Source organism: Triturus cristatus, chromosome 7 (genome assembly GCF_964204655.1).
Source record: "Triturus cristatus chromosome 7, aTriCri1.1, whole genome shotgun sequence".
Classification (NCBI taxonomy): Eukaryota; Metazoa; Chordata; class Amphibia; order Caudata; family Salamandridae; genus Triturus; species Triturus cristatus.
This window is the reverse complement of record NC_140590.1, coordinates 1,255,206,382-1,255,221,105: the sequence shown is the minus strand read 5'-3', so window position 1 is coordinate 1,255,221,105 and position 14,724 is coordinate 1,255,206,382. Positions and strand designations below refer to the sequence as shown.

The following is a 14,724-nucleotide window of genomic DNA, read 5'->3' as shown; positions in this document are numbered from 1 at the left end:
CACGTTCACGCCTGCCGAACGCTCTCCTGCGGAGTCGTCTCCGTCACATGTCATCGACGCCGACACCGGCAGGATGGTGCTCCACAAAAGGAGAATAACTTCAGAGTCAGCTTTGGACTCCTACCGGATCCCGCTTAAGAAAAAGCTGCCGGTGACTTCGGAACCAGTTCTTTCCGAACCTCTCCACTCCTTTTACCAGGATCCACAGTCCTTCTCTCCCACACACTCCGACACTGACGTTTTGGAGGACTACATGGGTGACCACGTCCCCTACCCCGGAGAGATGGACCCTGAAGGCCAACAGGACCCCGACCAAGCTTGGGATGACCCTGTAGACTCGGGTGCACCTATGAATACACACGACCCGCAACTCTATGGAGCAAAAACATCTCCCACAGAGGACACTGCCGCATTCAACGCCCTAATTGAACGTGCTGCGGCCAATCATGGGGTGCAACTCCACTCTGACACCGTGGAGGACGACTTTCTCATGGACACTTTCGCATCCTCAGAAAGGAATATAAAAACTCTACCCATGTTAAAGGGTGTCCTCAAACCAGCAAAGGACATCTTCAAAGAACCCACCAGGGCAAGAGTAATAAACCCCAGAATCGACAAAAAATACAGGTCGACGCCTGGGGACCCTACCTACATTAGAGGCCAGTTACCTCTAGATTCCATTGTAGTTGCGAATGCTCGCAAACGGGCACACTCGCAAACAACAGGTGATGCTCCTCCCCCGGACAAAGAGTCCAAGGTGCTAGAGACCTCCGGCAAACGGGTTGCAGCCCAGGCAGCCAACATATGGCGCATTGCCAATACTCAAGCACTCCTCGCTCGCTACGATAGAGCGCACTACGACACATTAGAGCAGCTAATCCAACATCTCCCTGACCAATTCAGAGAAGGTGCAGAGATCCTCATCAGGGAGGGACAGCTCCTCACAAACGCATCCATCAAGTGCGCGCTGGATGCCGCAGACACAGCTGCCAGGGCCATAAACACTAGCGTCATGCTGCGACGACATGCCTGGTTACGAATCTCCGGATTCAAACCTGAGGTGCAAAACAACATACTCAACCAGCCTGTCAACCCCGACTATTTATTCGGCCCGGAGGTTGACACCACCCTAGAGAAAATAAAGAAGGACACGGACACTGCAAAGTCCATGGGGGCTCTCCAGACTCAGTCCTTTCGGAGCGGCTCCTTTCGTCGCCCCGGAAATAGAGGAGCAGGTAGAGGACAGGGGTCACAGCAAACCTACAACAAAGGCAACACACAAAGCACCTACGATAAAAACACCCGGGGTGGTTATCGTGGCTCAAGCACAAAGGGCAGAGGACGCGGTTACGGCAACACCAGGTCCTCCCCCAAGAACAAACAGTGACGCCCTCTCCCTTCCTCCCGACCACCTAACACCTGTCGGGGGAAGGCTACAAAGGTTCCTGTCCATGTAGACCTCAATCACCACGGACAGGTGGGTCAAAGACATTATCAAATACGGTTACTGCCTAGAATTAACCTCAACTCCACCCACAATACCTCCAAAACACCGTCCTATGTCCTCAGAGCACTTAACGCTCTTACAGCAGGAGGTGCTAAGCATGCTACTAAAAGGCGCAATAGAGGTCGTACCCGTCCACGAGCAGGGTACGGGGGTGTACTCCCTGTACTTTTTAATACCAAAAAAGGACAGGTCACTCAGACCTATATTAGACCTGAGACCCCTGAACCGCTACATTCTCTCCGAGCATTTTCACATGCTCACTTTACAGCAAGTCCTCCCGCTGCTCAAACAGGGAGACTTCCTGGCCACACTGGACCTCAAGGATGCGTATTTCCACATACCCATTCACCCCTCACACAAAAAATACCTCAGGTTCACTGTTCAGGGGCAGCACTACCAATTCAAAGTCCTTCCCTTCGGCGTGACAACAGCACCCAGGGTTTTCACAAAGTGCCTAGCTACTGTGGCGCCACATCTACGGAGGCAGCAAATACACGTCTACCCTTACCTGGACGACTGGCTCGTTCAAGCAAAGTCGGCCCAGCAATGTGCCAGCCACATGTCCCGCACCATTCACCTCCTTCACAGTCTGGGATTCTCACTAAATTACCCAAAATCCCATCTCCAGCCCGCACACGTACAACAGTACCTAGGTGCGACTATAGACACTCTGGCGGCCACAGCTCAGCCAAATTTAGTGAGGATCAACAGCATGCAAATGCTGATTTCCAAGTTCAAACCCCAACACTCCCTTCCTGCGCGAGTGTTCATGCAGTTGATAGGCATGATGGCCTCCTGCATTTTCATAGTCCCACACGCGAGACTACATATGCGCCCGCTTCAGGAGTGCTTAGCACGTCAGTGGAATCAGGCTCAAGGACAGCTGAAAGACCTAGTGTTGGTGAGCGGTCGGGCATACAACTCTCTGCATTCGTGGAATCCACAAAACCTTTGCAAGGGCCGACCGTTCCAAGAGCCTGTTCCACAAATAATACTGACAGCGGACGCGTCTCTCCAGGGATGGGGAGCTCATGTACTCCACTACACAGTGCAGGGACTATGGACAACACAACAAAAGAAGATGCACATCAACCTTCTAGAACTGATGGCAATCTTCCTGGCTATGAAAGCATTCAAAGTACACTTGTGCAACAAAGTCGTGTTGATCCGGACGGACAACATGACCGCCATGTACTACATACAGAAGCAGGGAGGAACACACTCTCCACAGTTGTCTCATCTGGCTCAGAGCATGTGGAAGCGGGCCATTCAGAGGAACATGTTCCTCATGGCAGAACACCTCCCCGGCAAGGACAACCAGATGGCGGATCTGCTCAGCAGACACAGCCACCAGATGCACGAGTGGGAGTTACACCCATCAGTACTCCACCCGTACTTCCAGCAGTGGTGTCATCCAGAGATAGACCTATTCGCCACAAGCGAAAACGCAAAATGCCAAAGCTTTGCCGCCAGGTTCCCACATCCGCAGTCGCAGGGCAATGCGATATGGATGAACTGGTCCGGCAGATTTGCGTACGCTTTTCCCCCAGCACCACTGATACTGCTGGTGGCACGCAAACTCAGACAACACTCACTGACACTCGTCCTGGTTGCTCCAACGTGGGCACGCCAGCCGTGGTACACCACCTTTCTCGAACTTTCCGTGGTGCCGCATCAAAGGCTGCGGATCAAACCCGCGCATTTGACGCAGAACCATGGAGAGATTCAGCACCCAGATCCGCAACAGCTGAACCTGGCGATCTGGCTCCTGAAGTCCTAGAGTTTGGCTACCTAAACCTGCCACCTGACTGTATGGACATCATTAAGGAGGCCAGGAGACCCACTACCAGAGCTTGCTATGCAGCCAAATGGAAAAGGTTCGTCATTTATTGTACTAATAATGACATTAACCCGCTAGACGCATCCATACAAAACATAATTTGTTACCTCTTACACCTATACCGATGCAATCTGGCGTACACCTCTATACGTGTCCATTTGACCGCAATATCAGCCTATCTGCAGACTAGGCAGCACCTCTCTCTATTCAGAGTGCCTGCCATCAAAGCATTCTTGGAGGGACTCAAACGAGTCATTCCACCAAGCCACCCACCGGCTCCAATGTGGAACCTCAACTTGGTCCTCACACGCCTGATGGGTCCACCCTTTAAACCTCTACACTCATGCGAGCTTCAATTTCTTACCTGGAAAGTAGCTTTCCTAGTAGCGATCACCTCTTTAAGAAGAGTTAGTGAACTCCAGGCACTAACCATTCAAGAGCCATTTATACAGGTTCACGCCAACAGGGTCGTACTACGTACCAACCCCAAATTCATGCCCAAGGTGGTGTCGCAGTTCCACATGAATCAGACTATTGAACTGCCTGTTTTCTTTCAAAACCCACAAACTGTCGCAGAAAGAGCACTCCATACACTAGACGTGAAGAGAGCCCTCATGTATTATATCGACAGGACTAAGATCTTTAGGAAGACAAAACAACTTTTCGTTGCCTTTGCGCCACACCACAAAGGTAACGCTATCTCCAAAGCAGGTATAGCCAGATGGATCGTTAAATGTATTCAAATTTGCTATCAAAAGGCTAAACGCACATTAACGATTCCCCCACGAGCCCACTCAACACGTAAGTTAGGGGCCTCCATGGCATTCCTAGGAAACATTCCCCTGCATGATATATGTAGAGCAGCCACCTGGTCCACTACACATACATTTACCAAACACTATTGTGTAGATGGGCAATCAAAACAGCAGGCAGCTGTAGGACAGGCTGTTCTCAAAACTCTTTTTCAGACCGCTGCAGCTGGCACTGGTAGCCGCCGCTAATAGAGGGCACTGCTATATATTCTATGCACAGATATGAATTCAGCAGCCCACATGCCTCAAACTGAATATGCTACTTACCAGTATGCATCTGTTCTTGGCATGTAGGGCTGCTGACATTCATATCGCCCTCCCTCCTCCCCGGCGCTTGTAGCAGCTGCAGCTCTCAGAATTACTGTAAGCATGGTCATCACTTTCTGTATCTACTCCATCACTGCCACAATGGCGAAAAACAATCTGAGGATGGAGAGGATGCCCATGCGCACTGTAGTCCAGGGGAGGAGTCACCTATCCAAGGATACTTCGAAGACTCTTCCAGGACAACAACGTGCAAACATCCGGACCCAACACTAGGCGGCGATCTATGCACAGATATGAATGTCAGCAGCCCTACATGCTAAGAACAGATGCATACTGGTAAGTAGCATATTCCGTTTTTAGTTATGTTTTTTCGAGAACCCAACAACTGCAAAGTGTTGCCAGATTACTAGTTCCTTTTTGTCACTTTTTTGTGTACTATTGTTTTTTGCTTTTAAATATTAAAATTTTACCAATCTGACATGGCTGTTTTCCCACAGTGGAACTTTAATAAAAGAATTGTTGCCATGCATCACTACACATGTGAAAGAAAACATGCGTGTGGATACACTCTTTCCCATCGGCATTCATATGAATGTTTTCCTAAATAATAACCACAGTTAAGATTGCCAGCAGGCAAGGTAAAGCATGTGTTCTGATACAGGTTTGCATGCCATTAGCACTGCTTTTTAGTGGCAATACCTATTTACTTTGACAGTGCTTATTCCATTTTACTTTCCTCCTTCCTTATGAGGGATGGGCTTACCATTATATTCAGTGCTGAAGATTTTCCTTGATGACCCCGTGAAAGAAAAGTAATGGTTGTTTACCTATAAGGGGACTTTACCTTGAAATCATAAGCAACCCTCCGTCCTCCCCAGGGAAAAGAACAAGGATTTTGATGGTGCATGTAGCAGTATATTGTGCATCCATTAAAGGCGAACTGGAGCAACTGCTACTGGCAGAGTGTGACAGGACTTTAATAGATTTGGTATTCTTAAAGCAGGAATGTCTGTTTCCCAGCCTTCTGTGGCTGCAGCCTATACATCTTTATTGCCTTAGTTTTTCCTTTCATTTCCTTAAAAAAAAAAAAAAAAAAGGTTTGTGAATGTTTTTATCCTATTACCTGGTTTATTTGGTGACCTCTTACATATTTAAATAAGCTGTTGTTCTTTTAAAGAAAATAAAAAAGAGTTGGCTGGCTTAGCCTTTTATTAGGCTGTTAAATTGTTTATTGCTGTTAAATTACTTTTTTAACGAAAAGAGAAAAAAAAAAATTGTTTGAAAGTGTTCCAGAAACCCACACATGTAGGATGGAATGTTTTGCTTATGCTTTCTATGCAAATTCCCCTGACGGAGAACTGAAATTACAGCCAACTAACTATTCCTTTATTTGTATCGAGCATATAAAAGTAAATACATTGATTATTTTTCTTCCTTTCTATTCTTTAGCCTTTTCAAAATGCAGCCAAACTGCAGGCCAAAGAGGAGGAAAAGGAGAAGAGCAAGTTAAAAGAGGCAGGACTGCTTTCGCTAGTTGACTGGGCCAAGAGCGGTGGTGCCGGTGGACAAGAGGGCTTTGGCTTTGGCACTGGATTGAGGGGCACTCTTAGGCTTCCATCTTTTAAGGTATTGTTCGGTCCATCCTTGTAATTCGGTCACTTCAGTGTCTGTACCATTGTACCTTCACTTCCTGCTTTAAGTATACAAAACAGCTCATGACACTTTCTTTTGATTGTAATGTCTGACTGATACATAGAAAACACTTAATTTGTAGACTTGTGTGTGTACTAGAATTGGGCTATGCATTCCAAACCACGCCCAAAGACTAACATCTTCTGACTTCACATTTGAAGGTACTGAAAAGCATTTGAGTTTAGATAATTCCAGTGATAAGGAGTACACATTTCCAGGGAACTAACTTTTATACAAGAATCAATCTGTCATAGATTCACATACTTGAAAACGTCCCTGTCATCAAGCTGGAAATCCTTTATACTTTAATATTAAAACTGTAGCCTACTGCATCCAGTATCCCCTTAAGTGCTGAGCCCCCCGCTCCTGTCATCACTGAGCCTATTTTTTATGTTGTACTTGAGGGTAGTTCGAGCTTAAGCCATAATAACTATTTCCCCTTTGAAAGATGTCCAGAGCAAACTTGCATACATTTTTCTAAACCTATAGCGAATGCTAAAGTAACCCATGGCTTTGTGAATTCCCCTGGAGGAAGCCGAGAAAACAGTGAAAAATGCAGGGGTTTTTTAATTGGAAGAAATTAGGAAAATGTGCTGTGCAAGAAAGTGTGAGTTTTTCTAAAGAATAAAAATGGAATCACCAAAAGGTTTGCTGTGCTAAGATCACACTCGACAGCTTGGAGGGACAGGCAAAAGTATAAAATGATAGATTTTAGCATTGTTTTTGCATTTTTCTAACTGGTAGTCCCACTTTCCTATGTTTTGCAGTTTCAGTTAACTTGCAGTTTCACCATTGTTTCTGATGGATACTTCGAACTGTAGATTCCTCACTTTTAGAATGTTTCCCTGGTGTCAGACTGGATCTGGAAATTGTCACAGCAGTGCTCCTATGCATAGGTGGTATCGTGTGGCGCCACTTTCACTGGAAGGGGGAACTGGAGATCCACTTCCATTTATAAATTGACACAGCAGCAGGGTGAAGCCATGGTGCATATTGTTCACACATTTACAACTCCCACTAGGTGTGCCTTTGGACCCAAGGATCTGCAGGGGCTCCAGTTGGGTTACCTCTGTGCTGTCTGAGTCCCCAGAACCTGTCTCAGGTTGTGCACCGGCTCTGATGCAGACTTTCACTCTAGCTTGCATATTCACACTGGTTACCTCTCTACCAATACCAGTTCTGCTGGCGCCAGACTTCGACACCATGCTAACTCCAGTATACGAACTTGAGCCGAATCCTTTTTGACCACGACCGAAGTTGTCCCTTGACTTCACTCATATCTGGTCCCAGTATTCTCCGATTCAGACAAAACTCTTCTTCTGCAGTTCCTTCTTCAGAGGCCTCATCACCTTTTTGCTTCCAATTCAGATCATCCTGACGATGGCGGAGATGGGGATGATTTACCCCCACACTATGATGATGATGGCATTTACATAGACTTGCAAGAGGCCTCTGGACTGGATACCTCCCTGGGCTCAGGTTTGGTTTTGCCTTTGTAAGAGAACACATCATTTGCAGTGGTGATTAGATGTGCAGCTAAGGTCCTGCACCTCTAGCTACCTTCAGTGAAAGTCAGATTTCTCTTCCAGGGGATCCTCATCAATAGTCATTAGCACTGAATATTCCCGCCCATGTGCGGGGACCCCGGAAATAACAAAAAGTATATATGGAAAACATATATACAGATATATATATATATATATATATATATATATTAATTAATTATCTACTGGCGGTCGCCAGTAGATAGTTATAGTTAGGACCCTCTTACCATAGGAAATCCGCAACATTCTATTTTGAATAACTTTGGCGCCGGTCGACGAATCCTCGCAAAATTTTCAAAATAGGTGGGGCGTTGAGCTCCGCTCCTACCCTGAAAGTCTCGGGGGGATTCGTCAAGCGGGGGCTGAGATAAAAGGGGGGTCCCAAAACGCGTTTTTCCCATGCATTTTTCCATAGGACCTTTAGACAGAGCTACAGCCCGAACGGCTGAACAGAATTTAATGAAATTTGGCAGAGAGGTAGTCTTCAGGTCAAGGAAGTGCCTTTTGTAGGTTTGGTGTAAATCTGTTCAGTAGATTCTGAGAAAATAGCCTTTAAATCAATATATATATCTGAGCCAGCTTACGGTGCGCTTACCGTACGCGTACGGTGACGTGCGCGAGCGCGATTCTGATTGGCCGTTAGATCTTAGTAAACATTCGAATCGGTCGAAACCAGGAAGCGGCGGCCGCCATTTTCTCTCTCGCACTCTGACAGGGGGTTGAAAAACAAAGTGCAAAAACATGTAAAGGGGCTGTTTAGACAGCTCCCAAGCACCTAGCCATGTCGAGGGAGTCCCCAACGATCCCCCAAGTGAAAAAAGGCAATTTTAATTTTTTCGAAAATTTCGCCGATTACGCTTACCGTACGCGTACGGTAATAAATAATAAAATGTAAAAAAAAATATCCACATTCTCCCCACCCCGTGTGCAAATGGTGCCCGAAGGGCACCATTTGTGCATTGCTTATTACAGCAAAACACAACATATATTTTACCTGTCACAACGATGCTCATCATATGTCCCCCATGTGCGCACGGTGCGCGAAGCGCATCGTGCGTTCATGGCCCATCTAGCGTAACGTGGGCACGCGGTGCGCGAAGCGCACCGCGTGCTCACTGTGCGCCGTGCGCGCACGGAACGAACTGCGTTAAGTGGGCGCGCACGCCACAAATGGCGTAAAGTAACTTAGCATTTAAAAAAACGTACAAATTCACTGAAAAAACCATAGGTTTCACACACGTTATAGTTAGGAATTAGCATTTAAAAAACCTTGCAAATTCACTGAAAAAACCATAGGTTTCACACATGTTATAGTTAGCTGGACATTTTACTGATAAAAAACCAATGAAATTCCCCCATTATAGTTACTGTAGGCAACTATAACTCACGCGACCGTAATCCTCTGCTGATGACATATGTGTCTTTATGAAAAAAAAATATTTGTAATATATGTATAGCTAAAATTTAATGGAAGAAGACATGGGCAAATAAGTGTCTAAATGCAGTATTAGCATCAGCAGAGGATTACGGTCGCGTGAGTTATAGTTGCCTACAGTAACTATAACGGGGGAATTTCATTGGTTTTTTTATCAGTAAAATGTCCAGCTAACTATAACATGTGTGAAACCTATGGTTTTTTCAGTGAATATATATATATATATCATTTTTTCTCATACCAATGCAGCACTCATCTGGGAGGTTAAACAATGTAATAACATGCATAAAGCTCCATTTGCAAATATATATAAAAACACAAGAGGGCAAGTAGCACTTGAACTCTGTTTTTAATGAGTAAAACTCATGAAGAGAAACACTGCAAATAAAGGAGACATTGTTAGCCTACAGGCTGCATTGTAAACCAATACCATAGAAAATGAAAGCATTTTCCTACAAAAACTGGCACCGAGCCTTTAAGGCAGCCATGACCCCAAGCTTCCCATCATGCCTCAGGGGTTACAGTTAGGTCAGTTGTTCTTTCCAGCTCCTTCAGTCAGGACCCTGGATTCATAGCTCTTCCTTTTTCTGACTTTCTGTCAAAAAATAACTGATAATTTTCTAATTTTTGTACTTTCACTCGACGTCTTTTTGCCTTAGAGTGAGAGTTATACCTTTTTTTTTTAGTCCAGAAAAGGTTTATTTTCTTCAAGAATGCCTTCTTTATTTGATCTTTGCCCTGCCTGTGGGAAGAAGAAAGCCAGAACAGACGCACACCCAGTGTGCATTCTCTGCCTCCCTGAGTCTCACTCTTCTTCCAATTGCCATCATTGTAAGAAGCTGTCGAAAAAGGACCATCAAAGACAGGGAGAGAATTCGAATTTATGGCCTCTCCGAAATAGAGGTATGTCTCCGGTGAGGCAGCAGAAAAAGAGAAGCCGGTCGACGTCGAGAGGCAAGGTCCCGACCTGTTCTCCATTGGCGTAGGGATCGACGTCGAAGCGGCCGTCGACAAAGAAATCGTCGTTGGAGTCATCGGCAAAGCAATCAACGTCGACAAAGGTAACAGGTCCGCCGTTGACGTCAACCAGGCGATGTTCAACGTCGATGGACAAGTCTCCGTTGACGCCAGCTGGGCATTCGACGTCGAGGCACATCACTCCGTCGACGCCTCGTCAACGGCGATCGACGTCGAGGCACAGGTCTCCGTCAAGATCATTGCAGAGATTTTCGACATCGAAGCACATCGCTCCGTCGTTGCCTCGTCAACGGCGATCGACGTCGAGGCACAGGTCTCCGTCAAGATCAGTCCAGAGATCTTCGACGTCGAGGCATAGGCCGCCATCTTTGACGTCGAGGCAGAAGTCTCCGTCGAAGCCAACCCAAACTTCTTCGACGTCGATACTCCACACTCCATCCTTGATGTCGAGGCAGAAATCTCCGCCGACGTCGCAGCAAAGATCTTCGACATCGAAGCAGCGATCTCCGTTGATGGCAGAACACCGCCGGTCGACATCGAGACATCGATCGTCAGAACAAAGTCAGCTGACGTCGAAGCATGGTACTCCGTCGAAGTCAGGTAGACGTTTGACGTTGAGAGGCCGGTCGACTACAAGATTGAGCCCTCCATCTAAGAGGAGAAGGTCGACGTCGAGTCTGGCTTCTCCGTCGAGAAGGCATCCTGCGCAACGGCGTTTCAGATCTAAGTCAAGACACCAGTCTGAAGAGGTGTCACGTCCAGTGAGTCTTTCCTCTTCACCACCGCTGACGTCTGGAACGGGTTCTCCCAGTTCACACATAGGCTCCACGTCAAGGTCTCCGGAGGTGGTGATTTAGACGTCCGGCAGTCCAGTGTCTAGAGGAAACCAAGTTTCTCCGACCAGGCCTATGCAGGAAGAGGCGGCGACTCCTCCCCCTACATGGTCTCCGGAAGGGCGAGAGAGGTGAAGATCACCTTCCATCCACCTTTAAACAGGATGGTACAGACCCTTGCATCACTGGGCCACGGGATCTCCGTTGGCTCGGATGGTACAGGCTGCGGACAGGGACCGTACTCCTGCAAGATGCGGAGCGCGCAGTCACACTCCTGTGCACTCACCCAGAAGGAGATCTAGATCTGGAAGCAGGAGGAGGAGACGCAGATCTCCGACTTCTTCATCCTCTTCCACTCGTACGTCCCACAGAGACTACTCGCCTACCCTCACTAACTGTCCACCGTCGAGGGTACCTCCGGTGGATGACGTTACCACCTTTCAGGACATACTTGGCAGAGGAGCGACAAAGCTGGGCATTCCTATGCCCACTCGTCAGAGTAAGTCCTCTGTGATCTTTGAGACTTTACACCAAAGGGAAGCATCTAGACCTTTGCTACCTTTGGTACCGGGCCTAATAGAGCCAGTGATGGACATTTTTCTTACACCGACGACAGTTAAGACCGCGCCAGCTAGGATTTTAAAGAAGTACCCCTCGCCAGAAGACGACCCACTCTTCCTAAAATCTGATCCCCCCTCCGGATTCTGTGATAATTGCAGCAATGAAAAAGACCCAAGCTATTGCTTCCTCCTCTGCTGTTCCACCAGACAAGGAGAGTAAAATGCTGGATTCTTGGGGAAGGAAGGATTGTGGCACATCAGCTTCGATGTTAAAAGTCTCAAGTGCATCAGCTCTCTTGGGCAGGTATAACAGGTCTCTGTGGGACTCCCTACAAAGATTCACAGAGAAGTTGCCACAGGACGCCGCAAAGACTTTGAAGAGAACTTGCAGGAGGGCAGCTTGGTGGCGAACCAAGTTCTCTTCCAGGGGATCCTCATCAATAGTCATAAGCATTAGAATATTCCCGCCCATGCGCGGGACCCCGGAAACACTATTATATGTGCCTCACATATATATATATATATATATATATATATATATATATATATATATATATATATATATATATATATATATATATATATATCCATAAGGAATTTCTACCATACATGAAAAAAATGCATTAGAAACAGGAGAAACAATAGCAAAATTTGTTTAGAAACTTTTAATGCTCAGCAAACAGTAGAAATCCTCATAAATCACTAAAAGCATAGAAAGCTCCCAGGCTGCAATGCAAACACCCAGTCTAAAAAGACTGAAAAGCTAACCTGTAGCTGCATAGCAATAAACTGACACCGTGCCTTTAAGGCACACCTGACCCCCAGCTTCCCATCATACCTCAGGGGTGACAGTTGTTCTTTGCGGAGACTGAAAAAGCCATGGCACAAAGAGTTAACAACATCTTCAAAAGATAACAATCCTTTGCCCGGGGAGGCGGGAGGGTTGCTTATGACTTTAATGAGGATACCCCTGGAAGAGAACTAGGATTACAGGTAAGTAACTAATCCTTCTCTTCCAGGGGATCCTCATCAATAGTCATAAGCATTAGAATAGAATAGCGAGCCTCACCTCATCTCCCTGCGGGCAAAAAAACAGAAAATGATCAGTAGGCTTAGAAAGAAAAAGCTAAGCTACCCAAATAGATTCCTCAAGAAGGCTTGGCCTACTTGAGCATCAGCCCTGGAATCAGATTCTAGGCAGTAGTGCCTCGTAAAGGTAAAGGTATGAACCGATTTCCAGGTTGCCGCCTTGCAGATCTGACATTGGGACGTCATCACTAATACTTGTGTTGTGCTCAACTGCTACTTGTGGATGAGAGCCACTGGCTTTACTGTGAACCTGCAGGCGTCACAAATGTATAGGCCTTTTGATGGGTCCTGGCTTTTTGAAGAAATTACTGATTGTGCTCTCAAACGCTTTATGGAAAACAGAGCTACATTGTATTCTGTAGGCCTTTCAACTTTGGTTCGACAATTTCCTAAACAGTTTTAACACTTTTAAGGCTTTTCCAGCGGGCTTGCATATAGGCATACCAATTCCCACTAACATCACAGCAGTAACCCCAGCCGTTGTGTGGCTGTGATCGGGGATCCAGCAGACATTGAGCAGGTCATCAGGGAGAATGCTCTGTTCAGTTTTCTGCCCCTGCCGCATCTGCCTCTAAGCCACTTAAGCTGGCCCTTCCCCCACACACCCACCTGTTGGAGGGAGGAACAGTTATTTTCTTCCGGTTATTGGCAGACCATAACAAACTGTACAGATGGGTCCTCCAGATCGTCCAACAGAGCTATGCCCTACCATTCCATCCCACCTCTACTTCTTGCCGCATAGTGGCTTTCAGATGAGCAGCATTTCATCTTGATGCAAGATGTGCAGGCTATGTTGGGCAAAGGATCCATCAAGAGGGTGCTGGCTTCAGACATAGGGACGGGTTTCTACTTACGTGTGTGAAAGTAGGACATAGGCCTTTGTTCTATTGTGGATTTTCGCCTTCTGAATGCCTTCGTTCCGCAGGAACAATTAAAAAGGAACACTTTGGCCCAAGTTCTGTCAGCCATGGATTTGGGTACCTGGATGTTTGCTTTGGATCTGCAGGATGCATACTTTCATGTGCCAGTCCAAATTTTTCCACAAATAAGACAATGCAGCCTTATTGAAAACAAGGCTAAACAATTCTTTAATAAATTGTGTATGCATCAATAGACGTATATTAGCTTTATTAATTCTTTTATATACACTTATACGAAGAACAAAGACACTCATACTCTCTTTATTGAACTGCATAAGCTGCAATGTAATAGAGTAGGCACTGTTAGCCCATAGGCTGCATTGGCATAAGTATATAGCATAGAAAATGAAAGAACTGGTAGAATCTCCAGCGTTGGTTCACTCGGTGACTCCACGTTCTACGTCGGGACACTCTAACCAATCGGCGTTGACCCATCACTCTGTTTCAAGACACTCTTCGTCGTCATCCTCAAGATCACCGGAGGTGGTTATCTCGATGTCGAGCAGTCCAGCGTCTAAACCTGAACGCCCCCGTCCATCTGAAGCTCCTGCAAGGGAAGATAGGCCGAAATCTCCATCGGTACACCTCTCTCCGAGATGGATGTTGCCTCTACTTCACTGGCAAAAATCGGATACTGCACAAGCATGGGGTAATCAGGACTACTCCAGTCCTCTACACAGATCCCATCTAACCCGACTGGTGCAAGCTGTAGATCTTTCTCCTACTACTCCATCGAGGGGTCGAGATCGCACACATACTCCTGCACCCTTAAGAAGGAAATCCAGGTCTCGGGGTCAAAGGAGAAGACAGATCTTTGACACGTTCACCCTCTTCCACCCATTCTTCAAAGAGGGACTACTCTCCTACACTTACAGATAGCCCACCGTCGAGGGTCTGTCCGGAGGATGAAGTTGGGACGTTCTGGCCAGAGGGGTGAATTAATTGAACATATTTATGCCGACTCAGCAGAGTTCATCCTCAATGATTTTTTAAACTTTGCATCAGAGGTCAGCGGCCAGACCATTGTTATCATTGGTGCCGGCGCTATTTCAACTGGTGATGGACACTTTTCTTACTCCAGCGAATCTTAAAGAAATATAGACCCCTGGACGATGATTCATTATTTCTCAGATCTGACCCACCTCCAGACTTAGTAATACTTGCCTTCCTGTGGTCTATGTATGTAAGTAAAATGTAATTATTAGGATTTAATTGTTTATTTGTTATTGCATTGTTTAGCTTCCTAT

At 46.4% G+C, this 14,724-nt stretch overlaps 1 protein-coding gene across 4 annotated transcripts in view; it reads left to right on the top strand.

Moving 5' to 3' along the window:
• Nucleotides 1–14,724, top strand: part of SETD1A (SET domain containing 1A, histone lysine methyltransferase) — a 1,055,844-nt gene that overhangs the window by 543,794 nt on the left and 497,326 nt on the right. For all 4 annotated transcript variants that reach the window (XM_085618738.1, XM_085618739.1, XM_085618737.1 and 1 more), the window contains exon 10: nt 5,876–6,052. In XM_085618738.1, the coding sequence (XP_085474864.1) occupies nt 5,876–6,052 (177 nt within the window). The remainder of the gene's footprint in view (nt 1–5,875; nt 6,053–14,724) is intronic.